Genomic DNA, 22868 nt, shown 5'->3' with positions numbered 1-22868 from the left:
TATAAGCCATGAAAGCAAATCAGTGAACCAATGAACTTTCCATGCTGGGGCAGACTGTGTTCTGTTGACTTGTAGAAAATAACAAAAGATCTCGGAGGATTTATTATTTCTGTTTATTTCTTGTTATGTGTAAAGAATAATGTTTCACAAGATAGAATTTAAGTGCTGACTCTGAGACAGCCCACTTACCCAAAATGTTCAAGATCCTGTGCAGGCTATGTAATTGCTCTCCATGAAGGAAAATAATTCCATGAGGAATTATGCCACACAGCTCCAAAGGGAGAATATTTGCTGCAGCCTAACGACACCTCAGAAAGACCAGTAAACTGAGTACAAGCAAAACAGTTTGAATATTTGCAAGCAGAAAAACTCTATTGAAGATGGGCTTCTTTGGTACTTGCCTTTCAATCTCTAATCAATATTCCTGTGAAGAAAATCGCATAGCTTAACAGACTTACCTGAAATAGAATAACAAAAGCCAAGCGAGCAGATAAGACCGCCCAGTACTGTTTAGAAAACTCATAGTGATTTGGGGACCAAGGTGGTTCTCTGTAATCCTTAAACCTGTCAATGAAAACAATTCCTTTGTCACAAAATTCCAGCAATATTGTCCTATACCAACTGCTTTGATTAACACAATTTTCCAATCACAAAATCTAACAAATGAAATCTTCCAGATGTTCCTACTTTAAACTGTATTATATAACACAACTCTAGAATTATAGCTGGGCTATTGCCACTGAATGTAACCAAGAGCAGAATATTATTCTAGTGTTGGACATTTTTAGATTTTTCTGAGTTCAAAATGTGTCATTTATTTTGTAAATTGATCTCAGTATATAGGGAATAAAGTATTGAAACTCAAGCAGAAAACAATCCAAGGCATTCTCAGAAGAAAGGAGACAAGCTTGCATTCATCACACTTGAGTTCAATTTGGGAGTAAATTATCTAACGTAATATCTGACTCACATTCTTGTGGTTCCTGCCTCTGCATAAATGACAAGGCAAGTCACAAGAAAGGCACTTCCTAAAATATCTGACTAGCCTTAGATAAGATAAAAACAGAGCCTTGGTGGCTTAGTGCAAAGACTATTAGTATCACCATGAATCATTTGGAAATAAACAACAGACTAACAGATGCTCCTAAATTGGAAAACTTTGCAAGTAGCAGGGAATATAGAAAACAGTAAGAAATACAGACAGAAAACATACTGAGCATAATCTGGGAACACATAAAATAATTAAAAACAAAACAGCTACAGGATCTTTGAAAGCATAAACATTGAAAGTAAATGCAATAAAAATAACCTTCAACTTGTAGTGGTCAGCTGGTTGGTACAAGTTTGAAATATAGCAAAGTATGGCAACAGGTAAGTATTACTTGTGAATATATATATACAGAAGGCATGATGGTATTGTGAGGTATTATCCCTTCTCTGAACAGCTCAGGTAAACCCACACCTAGAATTTTGCATTCAGCCATTCAGCTGTGAGGATTTCAGAGGAGAAAGAAAGAAAAAAATATGAACAAAAGAGATAAAAGGAACAAACTGAAAGGAATTCAGCAAAAAAAAATGGAGGGGCTAAGGAGACTGACTCACCAGAAAAGATTAAAGAAGGGCACGTGTATTGCTCCACTTTGGGAAGTAACAACCACAGTTGAAAATGATAACTATGCAGAAATTGTGCCCTTAGGACTGACAGAGACAACTAATGCTTTTCAAAGCAAAGGTACCTAGGTTACAGCCAGTGATGCAGAAAGGGAGGAGGAAGAGGAGGAGAAAAATTTAAAAGAGGTTTGTTTTTAATATATGTAAGCATTACCTGGGTTGGGTTACAATGCAGTTCTACTCCATGCGTGCACAATATCCCAGCATACACAGTATCTCAGCTTTCATTCCTATCTTATATTGGTTTGTATTTGGCCCTATGCTATGCCTGCATTGTCAGATTTCCCCTCTTGCAATCTTTTGTACATGTAATCCCATTTGCTTCTCAAACCAGTGTAACAGGGCTGCAGTGAGGGCCAGAATAGTTCCATTTAATTTAATATGCTTGAATAACAAAGCCGAGGAAAGCTACCAAGTTTGTTGTGGAATTAGTCTAGCACTATAAGCCAATTCCAGTCTTGGAACTGAGCAAAGGTTCACCTGGAATGGTCACCAGCTGTGGTGGACTTTCCATTTAATGTGTTTGGAGATTCACAAACCATAACAGCATTGCAGGACATTAGATCCTGTGAAATTGCCACCTGGCCAAGTGGGAAATTCTGCTGCTTATAATGTTGAATCAACAGACAGCAGAACACTAGCAAATGATTAATGGTGAAAGGTGTATTGTCTGAGTTACAGACAAGATATGCGGGCCTTGGCTACCCATTTCCCTTTTAAATTATTTCGTAGCATGAGAAACTTTGAAGTTCAATAATCTAGGTTTTTTGTAATGACATACATTACTACATGGGGGGGGGGGAGAGGGAGGGAGGATGGACAGAATTCTTTGTATGTATTTTCTCTCATCTCTTCAATTCTTTGCTTTTAAAATGCTTCATTCAAAATGTGTGCTATAAAGAATAAACAGTTGATGCTCCAAAGACTATTGAATTTAAAGACCAAACAACTCTTAATTCCATTTTAATTCCACTTAAAAAAAAAAAAAAAAAAAAAAAAAAAAAAAAAGTAATCAATACGGTTTAAGAATAGAGAACAGAATAAAGAAAACTGTACACTGAAAGTAGGGAAATGTTGGGGAAGTTAAGTGAAAACAGACAGAAGAATCAGGCATCACTTAGACAAAACTCATCTGCAGCTAGAGGTAAAAGAAATGCAGAGAAAGAAAGAAATATTTACCAAGTGGTTTATTTATCAAAAAAGAAAGAAATAATCAGAATTGTGGATTGTGGGTAGGTAGTTGGAACTGCAAATGAATCTAAATAAGCTGAGCTGTTTAGTCTCCTTTTTAATCTGGTGTTTAACAAGAAACTGAAGATAGCATTACTGAAACAATAGGAAGTAGTGTTTCATCAGTGCACAGGTATATAAGAATTGTTCAGGGAAAAAATTAGAATGCAGTACTGATCACCTGGTGTAGGTTAGACAAATCCCAGGGCAGTAAGGAAATTAAGTATTTCAAAGACATTTTATAAATTTGCTCAATATGGAAGCAGAGTTATGTTAAGGGAAAAGTCCTCGTAATTACCCCCTATCTTTTGCATTTTTTCTTTTCAGTGTAACCAGAATGTTTTCATGTACTCCATTATCATACCTAATTATGAAGATTAAAAGGACTAGAGTTATGTTACGTAACTTTGCAAGCTTTGCTTTAAATTTGCCTTCAGCTACACAGAGACCATTTTGCTCTGGAAAAAAAAATGCAATAATGTTGTGTGTCAGATTGGCACTACTGTAATTTTTTTTTGGAAGCAGTGTCAAAGAGTTCACAGCATTGTATTAAATGCTGCTCAAAATCTTCAACGAATCTATTCTGTATTTTTGATGGGAGTGTTGGTTTTGGTTTGCTATTGTTATTTTTAAGATACTTTAATCTCTGGCAATGCCCGTAAACAGCAAATTCAGGCTTATTTTAACCACGTTTATCTCTAGAGAACACAGAAACCTAAGAGAGGTCAACTTGTTCCCAACATACTTGCCAGAAGCAGAAAAACAGATTTTTTTTCCTGCTTAAGGGACAGGGCTTGTTGCCTGTCTCCTGGGACACAAGCAAGATACCTCATGTTTTATCACAGTCGTAGTTCCACACAAAGTTGTGACTTTGGTAAGATGCAAATGAGGTGGCTGATAATGAAACAATGAATGGATATCTTTTCATAACTGTTTCCTGATAAGGGCACAGAAATACTTTCATAGTTGTTTCTCATTCAGAGTAGCATGTGGGCATGTTTGCAATCTATTTATTAAATCTATTTATTAAATGGTAGCACAGACCTGATATTCCCAGGCAGGGACTACTTTTATACCTAATATGTGTTATTCCCTTCCCATATTTCACCTCCTCCATTAAACCCACAGTAATCTGAGAAGTGAATTTCCAGATACACTGGTAGAGTCATTATCCAGAAGCAGAGTCCGGTAACTGAGACCAGGTAAACAGTTGCAAAGTTAATACAGCAAAGTCACAACAAAGTGAGAGGTTCATACGGATAGAGGAATTTGCCAAAGAAAAACACACACTAATTCTGTAATACAAATTAAAACGTGGTAAGAACAGAGAGCAATAAAGAGCTACACAGTCTTACTAGTGGGTGGGACAAGTATAGAGATGGTGCAGACTCTCGTGCTTAACATAATGCTAAGCAATAATTCATAGCAAATACTAACACAGGAAATAGCAGAGCTCACGGGAACAGAATAATGAGCAAAGAAAGAGGAGAGCCCTGAAGCTTAAGACATTTTACCTTGTCTACCACAAGTAGTTTTATATTTTCTCTTTTTGTCTGTGCTCAGCTCTCATCTGACCACATAAGAGACAGCACAGATTCCTTCCCAGAAGTTCCTGACTGGGAATGAATTTCTTGCTTTATTATCTTTTCTTAACTGCCTAAAAGTTAGTAATCGTAACCATATGCACTCATCTAGCCTTTATCTGTAGTCAAAGTAAGCAGGTATGTACATTCCACAGGCAATCTTAAGAGAGGTGCCCAAGATAGAGGGCATTTATTCTCTGCATTTACAATGCCTCCAGTGACCACGGAGGGAATGGAAAAGAATATTTTCCATGGATTACAGGCAGGTGAGACAAATACCACTGCTTAATATTAATGTGATCCTAAGCATGATTATATTTTGCCTGTGCAGGAGTGGAAGATAAGCATGTGCAGACTACACCAACTTCTAGACTTCTTTCTCAAAAATGATTACATTCAAATATTTAAGATTTTATGTAAGATGGGTATTGAACAGATGGGTAGATCTCATTAAAGAACTTCCTTCCACCCCTCTTCAAGCAATTTCAGCAAAACACATTATTTCCTAAGAAAATCAAACAATCATAGAATGGCTTGGGTTGGAAGGGATATCAAGGATCATCCAGTTCCAACTCCCCTACCATTTGTAGTTTTGTAAGACACTACACCGGGCTGCCCAGGATCCCATCCAACCTGACCTTGAATGCCTTCAGAGATGAGGTGTCCACAACTTCTCCACACAACCTGCTCCCATACCTCACCACACTGAGTAAAAAATTTCTTTGTAACATCTAATCTAAATTTTTCTAATCTAAGGTTTTTTCTTCACTAGGCTAAACAAGCCCAGCTCCCTCAACCTTGCTTCATAGGAGAGGTGCTCCAGCCCTCTGAACATCTTTATGGCTTCCCTCTGGATCCAATCCAACAGCTGCACATCCTTCCTTTACTGGGGCCCCCAGGCCTGGACCCAGAACTCAGATGAGGTCTCACAAGGACAAAGCAGAGGGGACAATTACCTCCCTCTCCTTGTGAGCCACTCCTTTTTCAGTGTAGCCCAGGATAATATTGGCCTTCTTGGCTGCAAGAGCACACTGTTGGCCCATGTCCTGCTCTTCATCCACCAGGACCCCAAATCCCTCACTGCAGGGCTGTTCTCAATCAGAAAAATAAGCATGGTAAAAATTGATTTAGTAGCAATTGGGAATGTAGTCTTAATTCAGAAATATGCAGTCATATAGAAGCAAGGGAACGTTTTTGGCTACTTCAGTAATCTAACTAGAATATGATCCCTTAAATAATCAATGAAAAGAGGTAGACTGCTCTAGAAGGCAATTTACAGAACTTAAGTTAAAAGCCTAATTACAAAGTAAGTTTCTCTCTTCACCTTCAGATGGTTGCTTGTCTTTACTTTTAGAAGAGTAAACTCAACAAATAAGTAAGACCAATTGTATTATTTATTTTTTTATTGAATGGAAATGTATAACTTTTTTTTTCTCTCAAGAACTGCAAGATGAAGAAAAAGCTTTGGCAAGAGAGGTGTGCATGCTAACTAGCTTTAGTTACAAGCATTCCATGTCACACTGAGAGTGTCTCTTAAAGATTTGTAGAAGAGATAGTCATAACTTAACTGCAATCCTATTAGAAAAATCTGGCTGCCTTAGAGATCTGCATCTATTCTCTAAATACAATTTATTTCAAAAGTTACAAATGCAGAAATACATGTATCACTGGAAGTAATAATGGGAGAAATCTATCCGTATATTGAAAACAGATTTGTCAGTGAGAATGAAGTCAAGTGAATGACAGGAAGAATTCTGAAGTTTTATTAAGAAAACAATCAATACTATCTTCAATAACTAGCAGTATTTTCTGCCAGTATCTCAGGATTCAATGAAAATATATTCCAAGAAAAGGTGCAACTGATGTGAATTTCACCTGTAGTATTTGTCTAATCATTCTGCTCTTCTTTGTAGTTAGTTTTGCAACCCTGCTTTGCCACTGATTTGAGAGAATATGCTGACAGATTTTCAGAATCCCCTTGTTTTACACTTCAGCAAAAATTTGATCAGTGAGTAAAACAACGAAAGCAGGAGACCCAAAATCTGAGTTGGAGAAAGGAGGTTGGGAAACATAGAGGTGAAATTAGTTTTGGGACTAGGAGAGTTACAGATGGTTTCTGTCAGAAACATGAGATTCAAAAACCATGGCATATATCAGGAATAAGAGAGAGGATGTATGAGAACATATCTCTGTGTCAAAACAAAGGAGACAAATTTAAGATGTCTGTGTAGTAAAAACTATATAAATTAAAGCTCTCTTCAAAGGGAAATGAAGGAGGAAATTTTGCAATGATCTCTTATGACTGCAGAAGCTAAATACAGTGTGACTCCAAGTGAATCAGAAAGGAAAGTGAGCCAGGCTATTGACTACAACACTGACCATGGGGCTCAATTTTGAGCAGCCTTTAGCTGCATCAGCTTGAAGTGGTTCCCTGAATTCAGAGATATTTTTGTGGAAAAGCAAGGTTACACTGACAGTGTTGGAACTGTTACAGTGATTTCTTTTATAAACTGTAACTGTTCCATAACTATCTCCACAGTACAGTTTTCTGCTCTTCCTGAGGAGTAGTGGACTAGATATTTTCAACATATTTATTAGTAGTTGGCCCTTGTTTCCCTAGCCTGAAAAGATGAAATTTAAGCATAAGATCTGTACACAGGAAACAGTGCAGGTTTTAAAGACAGACAGAGCATATTGAAAACTCAAATCTCATAAAGTAAACACTGAGCTTAACAAAAAGGAAAGTCTGGTTCTAATTAGTGAGAATCTAGTTTAAAAGCTGAATTTTGTCCTTAATGAAAATTGTTTCTTGCACACATATGGAAGGGATTTTTTATTTGATTAAGTCTGCAAAATTGTATATTTCGCCTCTTAATGTGTGGGAAAACTCATTCTAAGCACCTTCTAACATTGGGAGAATAGTCTAAAAGCAGAATTCTTAAAACCAGCTTTTTAAGACACAAATATTATCAGTTCCCACTTGGGGAAATTTTGTCAAAAGAAATAGAAAACTGTCATCAGAAGTACTTTACCTGCAGAATAAAATATCCTGTGCAAATGGGGAGTTTTCTGGTTGTGTTCCAGCCTTGAGATGACTGACATTGAAGTATGAGAGCGTGTGATTGACGAAGCCATGCATGCTTCCATTTTGACTATATGCATATTGATACATAAGGCGTGGAATGAAATCAGATGTGACAGCAATTACAAAAGCCTGACACACACACACACACAAATAGATGGAGGAAAAAAAAAAAAAAGAGACAACATGATGAATCTGTGTCTAATGTGTCTCAGCTTAAATTAATTTAGGTGATAGTTTTCATGTTCAAATAAGTTTGGAAGAGTGATGAAGTGCAAGTTAAATGGGCAGACCTTGTACTGGGGTTCAATCACTGGGTGATCATATAAACACAGTAATTTGATTTGTGCCTCCAGGAGAAGGCAATAGTTAGGGAGATGGCATATATCTCAGATCGTAGAGTAGCAAAAACAACTAATCCTTTTACATTTCTCTAACTTTTTTTCTCTTTCAAGCCATTAGAAACTCTTTAGCTTTAAAGTGTAAGACATAATAGCTGGTTGGTATATTCTGAAGCATAATTTGGTATTGATACACAGTGTCATCTCTGTTAAACCATTTGAGGGTAAATCATCCTCTACTCTCCATTCTGGAGCAGGGCTTAAATATTCAGCACCATTGGATCTCATGTTGGAATGAAACTAGTGAGTAAATCAGACAAATGAGTATCTAGATCACATCAACAAGAATTATCAGATTTGTTCAGAAGTACATGTTGCTAAATAGTTCTGCATCAACATTGTACATACATAGAAAAGAAGCAGATCTGGGCATTCAATTTTTTTTTCATATTGGACATAGACCTACTTACATTTCTGTCAGCAAGACAGAAACTGATATTTAACTTAACTGATATTTAACTAACTGATATTTAAATTAAATTTAATAATTTAAAATGTTTTTTTTTTTTTTTTTTTTTTTTTTTTTCTTTTTTGAGACAGTAAATAGTCAGGGATCATAAACTTGCAAAGTTATTCAGATGAAACCAAGAAGCTGCTTTGCTCATCCAGCACAGATCAGTTCTGGAAAGCCTGAAACCTATGCCTGACAGCAACTTTCATGGGTATGTGCAAGGCTGCACAAATATCCTGCCTTAAATCTTGTAAGCTACTAACGCCTTAAGTGAACAATCTTTGACTTGTATCAAATAACTCTGCTTCTCTGGAGGCATTATAGTTGCCTAAGTTGTAATGATAGCTTACAAATTGATACAGAATGCTGCTGTGCTGGAAGTTATTTTTAAATAAATTAAATAAATTATATAGCACCTCTGCACACATTCTCCTTTAGTAATGACAATTAGCTACATTTCTAAAGTGCTTTGAAATCTATGGATCAAAAAGTGATAGCATTGAAACTAAACTCCGCATGAGTTTTTTTTTAATCATAAAGCATACATAATTATTATGTACAAATCTGTACACTAAACATATAGGTATTCTGCATATATAATCAGTCTCGTTCTATTAAATAATATCCTTTCTCACATTTTATAGCTTTGAAAATGTGTGAGCCAACTGAAAAATATAAAAAAGCTACTCTTCCAGAAAAACTCATTCTGCGGGAAAAATTATACTTATTCCTCCATATTTGTAAAAATCAGAACAAAAAAATAACACTTGTTCTTCTATCTGGGGGCTAGAATGTACTTTTAGATTTTATTTTTACAACCTTTTTATTCATATCAACAACTACCATAGCAGAATGACAGAAAAATTATGGCAGTGAATGAGTTGATAAATCTTTATCAACTCTCTGGAGTGTTGTCTGTTTAGATTCCATTCATATGAATTATTTTTATATGAATTACTCTTCCTGTCCTATCTAACATAAGTATATAGAAAATGAGGTAAGTAAATGGACATCTCCTTCATAACTCAGATTCTGTTTTACACTTCCACAAGAAAGGACTGGATAACTTAGATTTTATTATATTTTATAGCATTTAAGAATCAGTTTTACATCATGTCAGACAAATAAGTTAAGCTCCTAAAATCACATACTTACATTAATAATAACCGAAAGCTTTCCGATACCACTCAAAATGTTATACCAAATTCCTGTAAGTGAAAAACAGAAGTTATTAAGGGGTTTAGTAATATCTTTTTTTTTTTTTTTCCCCTCCATTGAATACTTTGTATTCTCATCATTTTAATGTTTTTCCATTACTTACCTATATCTTTTGCTCTTACTGTGTCTGGCCTCCTTAGTTCTGTAACAAACTTTTTTGCATCAAGCCTAACTTCTATGATATTGTTCAGAAGAGCAAAGAGTGGTGCCAGAGGAAAGGAGGCAACGAAGAGTGTGACAAAGCCGAACTGGATAACTGGAAGAGAAACATACATTGTTCTCAGATATACTTTGCAAAGAACAGGTAAACAAAGCTGACAGTAAAATGTTGGTGAGCTCTGTGGGTGATAAAAACTGCAACACTCCACTTTGCAGCTGGAACACAGCAGTATATATTGGAAAGCAAGGCTATGAGAGAGATGAAGGTTTGTCACTATGTTTTATGAATGATTCCTAACAGTCCTCTGATATTGCATCAACACAAGCCAACATAGGTAATAAATTTAATAAGGAACGAGGACTTTGCGGTGTATTCTGCTTTCCTATATAATCAGTTAAATGCGATGCTACTACTCATCTCCAGTTTTAACCTGTAAGAAAATTATACTTGAGGGAATATCACTGAGGAAGGAATGATACATGAAAGGAAGAAATCTAAAGTAACTTTATTTCATCACAACTTCCTTTGGAAAATTTAGTGGCAATATGGCAAGAGAAGTGTATGGGAATGCTGAATATGGCCTGTACCTCAGATTGATCACCTGAGGTGAGCAATGAGTCAACCCTGGGAGCACAGGTGAAAGCAATTCACCTATGCTGCCAGAAGGAATGGAGCCTTGCTCCACTTCTCCTAGACCCCATTTAAGAACTGACAACCACTGGAGAAGGAACTCTTTTGGAGATTGCTACACTTGCAGTTTTTTCAGCAAGCCCAAGACAAGGGTAAGCTTTCCATCCATTCATCTTAAGCATGGTAACCTGTTTAGCCTAATTTTCTTGTATATTTCTTAATTGAAACAGCTGTATATTCACTGACTATACACTTGGTGAGCCAGCAGGCCAAATATACTAAAAATTACTTCATGTCCTTTCTTTGGAATTTATATAAATGGTCGGAGGAGAACCTTACCCCACTAGATAAAGTGATTCTGGGTCAGATCCTACAATTTGTAGGATCTCCCTATTATGAACTAGCAGTTATCACTGAAAAATAGGGTCCCCTACGCTTTACGGGAAATATCTCCCCATATTGCGTGGCAGACTACTTTCAGGAACTTAGGAAAGACATGCTAATTACAGAATGACTATTAGCTGTCTCTGCAGTGACATGGCCACTATTAAATGTTTTCATTCATGCTGAAATGATACTTCAGCAAATGAAAACCAACTTTTGAGAGACCGTATCAAGAAGTTAGAGCAAGAACTTAGCGTATTAACAGGGAAAAAAACAATTCTGCTTCTTTCAATAGGTCAAGTTTGTAACGTGTCAATAAACAATGACCAGACTCCTGAATCAACAGACTTTGATCAAGATGAAAACTCTAAATTAGATCTAAAATCTCCGATTTCAGCAGATGCACTAGAGGTTCATCCTGTTAGAACTCAGAACACAAAGAAAATACAGGGTAGACTGGTAGGGGTGCTGCCTGATCAGTGGCCCTTTGCCCAGACTCACTTGCATATAACAGCCCAGCCATACACAGCAGCAGAATTGATGGATTTAGTACAGCAAATTCGGCAGAAGCCTAGAGACAGTGTGCCAGCTTGAGACTGTGGGATTCTGTGGCAGAAAGTGTTATGGTGAATGGCCCAGAAATATCCAAGTTGGCCACCATGACTGTCCATCCAGCTCTCAAGCAGAAGTTATATGCAGGTAATCAGTGTTCTTAATGAAAACTATTCTATAATAGAATGGTTAATGGTGGCCTGCTGTATGGTATGGCTGAATAAATCTGATATACCTCTACATATAGGCATGTGGTCCTCCATGGAGGATATTCATAATTATATCCATGAACTAGGTGTATGGGAAGCAATTTATGAAGACACATTTGATGGCCCTGACATGGTCAAATTCTCAGTGGGGATGAGAGACTTAATTCTACAGCAAGCCCCCCTCCTATCTCTGTGGTACTTTAGTCTCTATATTAAATCCCCTGGTGGCTTCAGAAGGGGTAGTCCAGCAGGCTGCCCAGTTAGTGGCTGACCTAGGAGAAACAGAACGCCTTTGGACTAGGTACAAAATTTGGACATTAGAAGAAGCCAAGGTCTTGTCAGTGATTAAACCAAGACACCAGGTACTCGAGCTCCCCAGGTGGGACACATAAGGGTTTCCCGAAAACAAATGTTTAATGATTTAATTTGGGTTAACTTGGGGTCCGATTTGCTAAGATTGACCCCCAGTCCAACCATGTCCTTCTCCAGCTTTGGAGACTACTAAAAGGCAATCAAAAATTTCAGAATCTACCTTAAGAAACCAAGGGTTTATAACCAAATTATAGAGAGAATACCATCAACAACACGGAACCTAGAAGATTTCATTATTCCTAATTAAAAAAAAAAAAAAAAAAAAAAAGTCATTTCCGGCCACAATGCCTGAGCCACCAGTAGCAAAAGAATTGGGCATAGCACAGTTCATGGTGTGACGAGGGATGTTAGTCCCCCTAGGGTCTCCAGATGGGACTGGAGGCCCTATGTAGAATGAACAATTTGTTGGTCCTGAAAAAATATTCAGAGAGATATGGCATTATTGGACACTGGAGCAGGAACATCAACTATCTACAGAGATCCAACTAAATTTGATGGAGACAGAGTGGTGAATGGTGGTTTTGGAGGACAGACTGTTCCTGTCACACAAACATGGTTGAAACTGGGGGTTGGGTGCCTCCCACCTCAGGAGTACAAGGTGTCTATTGCCCCAGCCCAGGAATACATCCTGGGCATAGATATTCTATGGGGTCTTGCTCTCCAAACAACTGTGGCAGAGCTCAGACTTTGACAGAGATGTATCAGTATCCAGGTGGTGCAGGCAATATTAAGAGGCCATGTGAAACATGGGCCTATTTGCCTGCTGAAACCACACTGGATTACTAATGTAAGGCAGTATAGACTCCTGGGTGGGCAAGATGAAATATTGAGAATGGTGCAGAAATTAGAAAAAGTGGGCATTATAAGACCTGCACACAGCCCATGTAATTCCCCCACATGGCCAATGTGAAAGTTGGATGGCACATGGAGAATAACAGTGGATTACAGAGAATTAAATAAGGTCATGCCACCTGTTCATGCGGCCCGTACCCAATATTGCCTCGCTATTGGACACGTTGAGTAGGAAGATAAAAACCTACCGTTGTGTCCTAGATTTAGCAAATGCAGTCTTCAGTATCCCAATGGCTGAAGAATCGCATGATTGGTTTGTGTTTATGTGAGGAGGCAGGCAGTGGACCTTTCAGGTCCTGCCACAGGGGTACGTGCGTTCACCAACATATTGTCATAATCTAGAGGCATGTGACTTGGCTAATTGGAGAAAACCTAATGATGTCAACTTATGTCATTATATTGACGATCTCCTGTTGACATCCAACTCACTGGAGGTGGTAGGACAGGCAACAGGTTCATTAACTGTCTATTTGCAACAGAGGGGATGGGCTATAAATCCCCAAAAGGCCCAAGGTCTGGGCCTGTCTGTAAACATCCTGTGGATGGTTTGGTGAGAAAAGACCAAAGTGCTACCCAGTGCTGTCATAGATAAGTTTCAGGTGTTCCCAGTCCCTACAACACCAAAGCAGCTGCAAGAGTTTTGAGGCATATTGGATTATTGGCATTCCTTTATACCTCAGTTTGCACAGCTGCTAAGGCCTCTGTACAGACTCAAAAAAAAAAAAAAATAAAAAAAATTAAAATGTGTCAGCTATGGGAATGGGGGAAAACAGAACAGAACACTTTCCAACAGGCGAAACTGGAAGTTAACGAAACCCAGGCATTGGGTGTATTTGCTCCTACCCTCCCAGCCGAGTTGGAAGTTCACGTCACTCAGGATGGCTTTGGCTGGAGCCTGTGGCAATGCCAGAGGTCTGTTCGGACCCCCATTGGTTTCTGGTCTGCAATGGAGCAGAAGAAAGATACAGTATGACTGAAAAACAGCTATTGGCTGCCTACTCTGCATTACAGGCAGTAGAGCTGATAACTCAAATGGCTGAAGTTTTACTTAAGACCACTCTGCCGATTCAGGGGTGGGTGAAAGATCTGACCCACCTTCCTAAGACAGGGGTGGCCCAAGCAAAAACAGTGGTGTGATAAGTCGCCTACCTCTGCCGGAGTAGTCTGACTTCATCATCATTAAAAGAACTTCAGAAGATCCTATTCCCAGAGGCATATCACAGTGACGCACCATAAGAAACATTGGTCGTTCCACCAGAGAGGAGCCCTGTTCAGAGGGAAAATATCCTGTCCCTGATGATAGGAACCCTCCACCGAGACAATCTAATTTGACTAGGGGGATGGTTAGAGCAGCCAATTGGCAGAACTGTCAGCCATGTGGATGGTATCCTGAGTATCTGTACAGATAGTTGGGCTTTGTACTGGGAGCTCACTGTTTGGATTGGACATAGGGCCACCCAGGAATGGACTGTCCATGCCCAACCAATCTGGGGCAAAGACATGTGGTTAGACCTATGGAATACAGTCAAACACAGGACTATAAATGTCTACTATATTTTTGGTCTTCAGCTCCTACAGTCACTGGAAAATGATGAAGCTGACACGCTGTCCTGAGTTTGATGATTGAGAATTCACCATCTGAGAACACTGCCCGTTGGTTACATCAGGAGCTATGGCATGTGGGACAAAAGATAATAAGGGCAGCTGCTAAAGCATAGGGACAGCTCATACAGCTACCTGACATTGTCTAGGCATGCTGGGATTGCGACGCTTGCTCTAAGAGGAGACCAAGATCACTGCCTGAAACAACAGCCCATCTTGCTAGAGGACACAACCCTCTTCTGTGATGGGAAGAAGACTACATTGGGCCCCTTCCTCAGTCTGAGGGAGTGAGATACGCCCTGACCTGCATCAGTATTGCAAGTAGGCTACTGCAGGCCTATCCAGTACCGAAAGCAAACCGGGCATATACCATCAAGGCACTCACTAAACTGATGTCTGCCTACAGGACACCTCAAGTCATCCAGAGTAACCAAGGGGCTCATTTTCCTGGTGCAACAATACAGAGCTGGGCAGAAGAAAATAGCATCGAATGTCGATTCCACCTGCCACATCATCCAACGGGGGCAGGCCTCATTGAATGCTATAATGGTATTCTTAAGGCTGCCCTGAAGACAGACTCCCAGTCCCTGCAGGGGTGGACAAAAAGACTGTATGAAACCTTGCAGGACCTGAATGAAAGACCCTGAGCTGGCAGACCCAGTGCCCTGAGAATGTTGCAGACAACATGGGCTACCCACTTGGGATCCAAATTATGGGCACTGATCATCAAGTAAGACCCCAGATTGGTAATGAAAATAATCTTCTGCTCCCTGACCCTGAGAATTTAGATCCAGGTACCCATAGAATAAAACGGCCTTGGAAGGTGCAGGTAGGACCCAAGTGGTGTGGCCTACTTGCACCTTGGGGAAGATTATTAGAGGTGGGAGGCTCAGTAGTCCCTCCAGTAATATGTACACAGCCTACTTATATTATGGTCAACACTCCAATCTTCATTGCTAAAGGGACCTCCATCATGTCCCAGTGGCAGATCAGGACACCCCCTTTGGTGACTGATACAGTTATGCAGCCGCAGACATCTGGCCAGAGTATGTGCTACAGGCAGCGAGGACATGCCCCAGTACAAGCCAGGATAGTATTGACCCAGTATAGAAATACAACCTGTATCTTGTCTTGGATGAGACCGAGACCTTTCCGTCCTGGTACCTCTGAAACATCTGTATTATTCCCTGTGAGTCTTTGAGACTTCAGGATCATTGGAAGGAGCCAAATGCCATCAAAGTGTTCCAATGTTACTGTCAGATCACGTGCAATACCCAGTGATGGTCTAAGTGGGACTGGTGGAGCACAGGACGGATGTGCACCTTACAACCACATGCCTCCAGTAACATCATTGAGTACTGGCCCATAAAAGAATATGGACCATGTACCCAATGGGTGATGTTCTTAGATGGTGAATATTCAATCCATTGAACTCAGGCCAGCGTGTCAGCGTCATCATTTCCCAGTGGCTGTAGGAGCTGATGACCAGAAATATGGTGGATATGTATAATCCTGTGTTTGACTGTATTCCATAGGTCTAACCACATGTCTTTGCTCCAGATTGGTTGGGCATGGATAGTTCATTCCTGGGTGGCCCACTGTGTAATCCATATAGTGAGCCCCTAGTACACAGCCCAACCATCTGTACAGATATTCAGGATACCATAATTATGTTCCTTGGTTATAACCATCCATACAGCTCGCAGTTCTGCCCATTGGCTGCTCTAACTATCCCCATCATCAAACCAGATTGTCTCAGTGGAAGGATGGCATGCTATTGCTCTCCTGCCTGGCTCGCCAAGCGCATAATCAATGAATATTGAGATGTTGTAATTATGAAATAAACAAGAGAGTTAGGCAAAGCAGATTATAATAACACAAAGAGAATAATAGGACACTTACCCATATCCTGGGCTTGCTTATGAAACTCCAGCAAGCAGATCTCTAGCAGAGATTCTTCCCTACTGGTAGTCAGCTCTTAAATGGGTCTAGGAGAGGTGGAGCCAGGCTCTACCCCTTCTAGCAGCACAGATGAATTGCCTTCCCATGGTGGATTCATTGCTCCTGTGTTCCTGTGGCTGACTCATTGCTCGCCTCAGGTGATTAATTAGAGGTTCAAGCCATGATCCAGCAGTTCTCATACACTGTCCAACCAGGATGAAGAGACAGACAAAGTGTTCTTCTAGCAGTTGACATAACTCAAGTGACTGGTTGCCCTTGCTCTTCTGGGACACTTCATCTTAACTGATAATTCGGAAAATGGTAGTGAACAGAGCTAAACACAGTCACCAGTCACAGTGATGTTCCTCAGGGGTCGTGTCTGGAGCTGGCCCTATACAATATCACTATTGACAATCTGGAAGAGAGGACTGAGTGCACCATCACTTGTTTGCAGATTACACCCAATTAGGAAAAAGTTTTGATCTGCCTGAGGGTAGGAAGGTCTTACAGAGGGGCTTGTATAGGCTGGATCAATAGGCTGAGGCCAATTGTATGAGATTTAACAAAAGCAAGTGCCAAGTCCTGCATTTTGGTCACAACAATCCCATGCAATGCTACAGGCTTAGGGAAAAGCAGCAGGAAGACTGCGCGTTAACTGACAGCCAGCTGAACATGAGCCAGCAGCATGCCCAAGTTTTCGAGAATGCCAAAGGCATCCTGACTTCTATCAGAAATAGTGTAGTCAGCAGGGAGGTGATTGTCCTTCTTTTCTCAGCACTGCTGAGGCCACACTTCAAATAGTGTTTGGTTTTGTGTCTCGTGGCACAAGAAAAATACTGGGGCCCTGAAGAAGGACAGTGAAGCCGGTGAAGGATCTGGAACACAAGTCTTATGAGGAGGAGGTGAGGGAAATGGGATTGTTTAGTCTGAAGAGTAAACTCAGCAGAGACACAGCTCTCTACACCTACCTGAAAGGAGTTTGTAAGGTGGGGTCAGCCTCTTTTCCCTGTTAGTTAGCAATACAATCAGCACTATGGGCTTTAAGTTACACCAAAGTAGATTCATTTTAGATAATAGGAAAAATTTATTCTCAGAAAGAGTGGTGAGGTATTGGAATGGGCTGTCTGTGGAGGTGGTAGGGTCACCATTCCCAAAGATTTTCCAGAAAAATGTAGATCTGGCACTGAGTGACATGGTTTAGTGGGCACAGCTGTGATCAATTCATCGTTGGACTAAGTGATCTTAGTTGTCTTTTCCAACCTTAATGATTCTGCAATTCTATGCACTAACACAGAGTCTCTTCAAAGCATATGACCGTTCTACCCTTGAAATCATACTTTCCTGAATATTTTGTATTCATAATCAGGAAAATTAAGTATCAAAGAAATAAAAACATGTTAGAGTAATGTCTCCCAAAAAACTGTGAAATGCTTACAAAAATACGTAGTGCTAAAGTATGCCTTAATTGGTTTTATGCGAATTTAGCTGGAATAGAACTGGAAGGATTCAATTAAAAACAACTACAAAAAAGCCATTTGCAATGTTTCAAATATAAGCCACACACATTTGCTTTGATGAAGCTTGCAGCCCTTTTTATTCACTGCCTGGGAAAACTCAGTTTTTTATCTTTTTTTTTTTTTTTTTCAAGTTCATAAAAGAATATTCAAGGTGTGCATAGGTCTTCTGTATAACTGCTTAAAAATTTCTATTGAAAAGTCACTGAAAATTCTGCCAGCAGTATCTGTGTGGCCCTCTTAAAATCTCTTCAGTATTCCAACCACCTAATGGTAGCAATCTGGAATTCTGCAGGCACCTCAGTTACAACAGAACCATTTACACCACTTCTATCACACTTATAAAGATTTCCACCAATGACTGCTGATGTCAAGGCATCCTACTTTTGGCCAGAGTACCTGAATACGTGAGTACATGGAATATCCATATTACATTTATCTTTATACCTATTGCAAGGTCTCCATGCAAGCTCTTCTAGTCACGTATAGTCCTATGACCACTCATTGGAGCCTTGCTTGACTTGGGTGATTATTCTCATATGCTTTGGTTATAAAGGTTATAAAGACCAGTGTAAGAAGATGAACTTCTGTACATCCAGCTTTTTTTCGTGGATTTCCTCCCTGTAGGCCAGACTGAAGGACTACAAAGATGAATATGACCCCATTTCATGTCAAAACCTAGTGAGCAAATTGAGAGTTGTATATAGGGAAACTTGAGGACAAGGGAACTAAAACCTCAAAACAGAGCACTAGATGTGTGGTCAAATGACATGGGCTTTATTTCTGATCAGAGAAAAAAATCCATACTGCTAGTGTCAAGGACAAGACACCTTCACTGTCAATCTTATTCAGGATATAAGTAAAGGCCTTAGAGCCAGCATATATGGAACAGCATTCCCAACATCTGATGCCATATATACAGTGTTTCATTTAGGCTTAGGCTGGTTGGACCCTGAGACAAACAGCATTAAGAGAAGTCTCCCAGATCAGAGCAATTCTCAGAAGACCACTTTTCGTGGAAACTAATCACCTGTACACAGGACCTAAATGGAGCTGAATCCCAACAAAGAAAGACACAGCAAACACTGTCCCTCTAAAGTGGCTTCCAAGATAAGATTAAGAATGCAGATTGTTGGTTTTTTTTTTTTTTTTTTTGTGTAAGAATCAGTCCCAGTATAAAATCTCTCACAGTGAATATAACTCAGGTTGTACTTGATTTACACACTGAGTAGCATGGGTAAACTTTGCTTTTTTTTTTTCTTTTTTTTTTTTTTTTTGTATCAGAACTTAACCTGAATGAAGGTAATTGCTTATAATTGTTTTCCCTTTTCCTCATTTCTTTATCAATGATATGTCATAGAACTACGTGTTACGTTAAGTAAAGAATGGAGTAAGTTTCTTAAGTTTCTAAGAAGAAATTTTTCAACCAAGCCTGGCTGAGAAATTAAGAAATAAGTGTCATTTACTACTCTTTACTAAACATATATATGGCAGGTCTACACACAACAGACTGAGCTGGTATTTTCAAATCCATACTCATTACAGAGATCATAGAAATATGTAAGTTCCTCTTCAATTTTTTTTTTATTTATTTATTTATTTTTTTTTCCCTTTTACTGCTTCACATGTTGCCTGTTTGATGGCTTTTCCTGCTGTAGGGAAAGTTCTTCCAAACCTTCCTTATGGTAGTCATTTGCTATAGACACTAGATCTGATCATTTGGTTCTTAGAATTCAAAAAAGAGTTTTGCCCAACTGCTTTTTAACAGCAGTCAGATGATGAAACTCTTTATTATATCTCTGAGAAAAATATGCTTTCATTTAATTGCCTTACAAACCCTGGGCTCTTAGAGACTGGAGAAGAGTAAGTAAGAATCTGAAAATCATTGCTAATGTCAGTTTCTTCTCAAGAGAAAAGTCAATACAGTGTAAACTTCACACATGCATAAGCATCATTCAGATGGTTTTGGACAGGTCTTTCTGAAGTTATTTCATTAGCAATGCTTATTGCTTCTCTAAATATCAACTTCTTGCCAGCTCCTAATATTGTAGGCTGCTTTTGTGAACTTACTGCCAGCTGAATGGGAAAATTGCTATACATGCTGCGTACTTTGGGAATCTGATATATTGGACTGCGTAAAAAGTCATTTCAGAGTTTCAGCAATGGAAAGTACTCATTAAAAATCTGACACGTTAACAGTGGCAATTTACATTTCAGGACTCATTGCACAAAATTTTCAGATCACTCAAACATTCAGAGTTTCTGCTCAAGAGTGTCTGCTAAAAAAGATATATATCAGTTAATAGTACCAAAACAAATGATCATCAAAAATTTCACTAGTGCAAATTGAAACTACTATTGATTAATAAAGGTCTGTTTAAGAAGGAAGCTCAGTACAGTATGCTGAGTGCAGTCAGATTCAGAGTACTGAAGAAAGACCCACAAGAGCATTCTCCAAGGAAAGTAGAGTTTATTTGCCATTAAACATTGGCCTCTTCCTCCCACCCTACTAGCATGTGTAAAATGCCAGTGAAGGCAATGGAAATTTACTTGCAGACTTTGCAGTTTACTTCTTATTTGTTTTTCAGATTTATGATTTCTACTTTAAAAGCTACGTGCCTTAGTCTCAATTTCTTGCTTGCTGTATGTTAAATCAAAGTCATGTTCTTGACTTCCATGGACTTGCTCTGTTTGATGTTTCAATTTCATGAATAATAATTGTTGAAATAAATTTTATGCAATAATCAGAATCCATGAGACCATCATTCCTTTCACTGTCTGTCCTGAATTTTCTCCTGTGCCTTTGTTCCACACTGCAGCTACTGACTTTCAGTCAAGTGGTTCCAACCTATTGTAACACAATTCTTAAGGAAAAATTGTGCTTCAGTTTATGAATTGGAAATAGATTTTGAACTCATTTTCCTGGATTTGCCCAAGCTCTCTACTTAATTATTGTTTTAATGCTATGGATTGAGCCTTTATTCATGGCCACAAAACATCCTAGTGCTACAAGCTGCTAGCCTGAAGCCTCAATATACACACTTTTCTGACTAAAAAAGTAAAATGACAAGTGGCCATACTACTCTGAGTATGTCCTTCTGGAGCAGAAAGAGCTCTCAGCAAACTAACCTGAATGAAGGTAATTGCTTATAATTGTTTTCCCTTTTCCTCATTTCTTTATCAATGATATGTCATAGAACTACGTGTTACGTTAAGTAAAGAATGGAGTAAGTTTCTTAAGTTTCTAAGAAGAAATTTAACATACAGCAAGCAAGAAATTGAGACTAAGGCACGTAGCTTTTAAAGTAGAAATCATAAATCTTTTTTTGAACATGGAGGAAAGTTGAGAAGTTGACAGTCTGGAGAAGTTACCACCCTGCTGATAACATATAGTGCAAATGACAGGAAACCTTTCTATAGGCAGACACGTTCGTTTGGCTTTGGGTGGTAGGTCACTACTGAAGTGGTAGAGGTATGCTGGCCTAGGGATAGCTGGAAGTGGAAGTCCTAAGGAACAGGATCACCTGTGACTGATTTAATTTAGAATGATATTAAACAACCAAGTCCAATAGAACATTTAAAAAGCTGAGCATTCTCTACTGCAGCATTAAGTTGCCTTGTGAACTGCATGAACTGGAAGGTAATTCTCCTGGGACACATGAGCATAGACTAGCTTTAAGACGGAAACTTCTGATTCTTCTTCTATGTTTGCTGTTCTTAATGTTTACTGTTAACAGATTAATCACAAAAGCACCAACTTTTGTGGTCCCACTATCAATCACACTGCCTTTTGCTTTAGTGGAGTGGTGCTTGTAATTTTGTTGAAATGGAGTACTGTGAATGCAATTTGATAGAAAAAAAAGTCCAGAGAACAAAAGCAGAACCACATTTCTCCACATGAAAATTTGGGAGATTTAAAAAACAAAACAAACATTATTTCTGTTACTTTAAGTAGACAATAAATAAATAGATAGATAGATAGATAGATAGATAGATAGATAAGAAAAGCTAACCAAAGATGCTCATGTTTCTTAATATTATAAGTAAGAATAAAATAAAATCCCAGCAGGTTTGAAATGGCCATTACAAAACAGAAGTGAGAGACTTATATCAAAAACTTCTTTGTTCTTGTACTGCAAAGCACATGGAATTGCTCCAAACGTCATCACTCAAAGTAGCACCTTCTCAAGGGTAATTGTTTCATAAGGGAAAGCGAAGAGAATCCACAACCAGAGTTCAAGTTTCTTACAGAGGGGGTGTCCTTTCACAAAAATGAACAGAAGTTCCTGAACTTCCAAAGGGGTGTTGAGGGAGTAAAAAATCCCTTCCAGTAAAAGAGCAGAGCAAGTCTGTGATCACCTCATGAGGCTGAATGTGTACAAGTCTATGCGGCCAATTGATATGCATCCCAAGTTTCCTGGTGGATTTGGCTGATGTGGTTGCCAAATCACTCTCCATCACATCTGAAAAGTTGTGGTTGGCTGGTGAAGTCCCTAGTGACTGCAAAAAGGGAAATATCACTCCCATTTTTTAAGAAAAGGAGAAAGGAGAACCGGGGAAAGTACAGGCTGGTGAATGTCTGTACCTGAGGACATCATGGAGCAGATCCTCCTGGAAGAGATGCTAAGGCACATGAGAGATGAGAAGTGATCTGAGACAACCAGAAAGACTTCACCAAGGGCACATCATGCCTCACAAATCTGGTGACCTTCTATAATGGAGTGATAGCATCATTGGACCATGGAAGAGCAAGTGGCATCCTGTACTGGAACTTGGGCAAGCCTCTGACATAGTGCCACGCCACATCTTTACTTCTGAATCGGAAAGATATGGATTTGAAGGGTGGACTGTCCAGTGGATAATGGATTGGCTAGATGGTCATAGCCAGAGAGTTGTTGCCAGTGGCTCTACCTCTGGGTGGAGGCTGGTCACATGCAGTGACTCAGGGATCCTCAGGGATCCATCTTGGAACTGGTGATCTTCAGCATCTTTATCAATGATTTAGACTGTAGGCTT

General features: G+C 39.1%; 1 protein-coding gene across 2 annotated transcripts in view; it reads right to left on the bottom strand.

The window, feature by feature from the left end:
* Nucleotides 1-22868, bottom strand: part of ANO2 (anoctamin 2) — a 175356-nt gene that overhangs the window by 3988 nt on the left and 148500 nt on the right. The window contains exons 21-24 of one of the 2 annotated variants that reach the window (XM_052690528.1): nt 9740-9892; nt 9574-9626; nt 7517-7698; nt 459-564 (exon numbers count right to left, since the gene is read on the bottom strand). In XM_052690528.1, coding sequence (XP_052546488.1) covers nt 459-564; nt 7517-7698; nt 9574-9626; nt 9740-9892 — 494 coding nt within the window. Of the gene's footprint in view, nt 1-458; nt 565-7516; nt 7699-9573; nt 9627-9739; nt 9893-22868 lie in introns of those variants that run through there. The other variant, XM_052690529.1, reaches the window with a different exon arrangement.

The sequence above is a fragment of the Tympanuchus pallidicinctus genome, unplaced genomic scaffold (assembly GCF_026119805.1).
Source record: "Tympanuchus pallidicinctus isolate F22 unplaced genomic scaffold, pur_lepc_1.0 scaffold27, whole genome shotgun sequence".
In the NCBI taxonomy this organism is placed as follows: domain Eukaryota; kingdom Metazoa; phylum Chordata; class Aves; order Galliformes; family Phasianidae; genus Tympanuchus; species Tympanuchus pallidicinctus.
The sequence above is the reverse complement of the archived record's forward strand: the minus strand, read 5'-3'. Positions and strand labels throughout refer to the sequence as shown.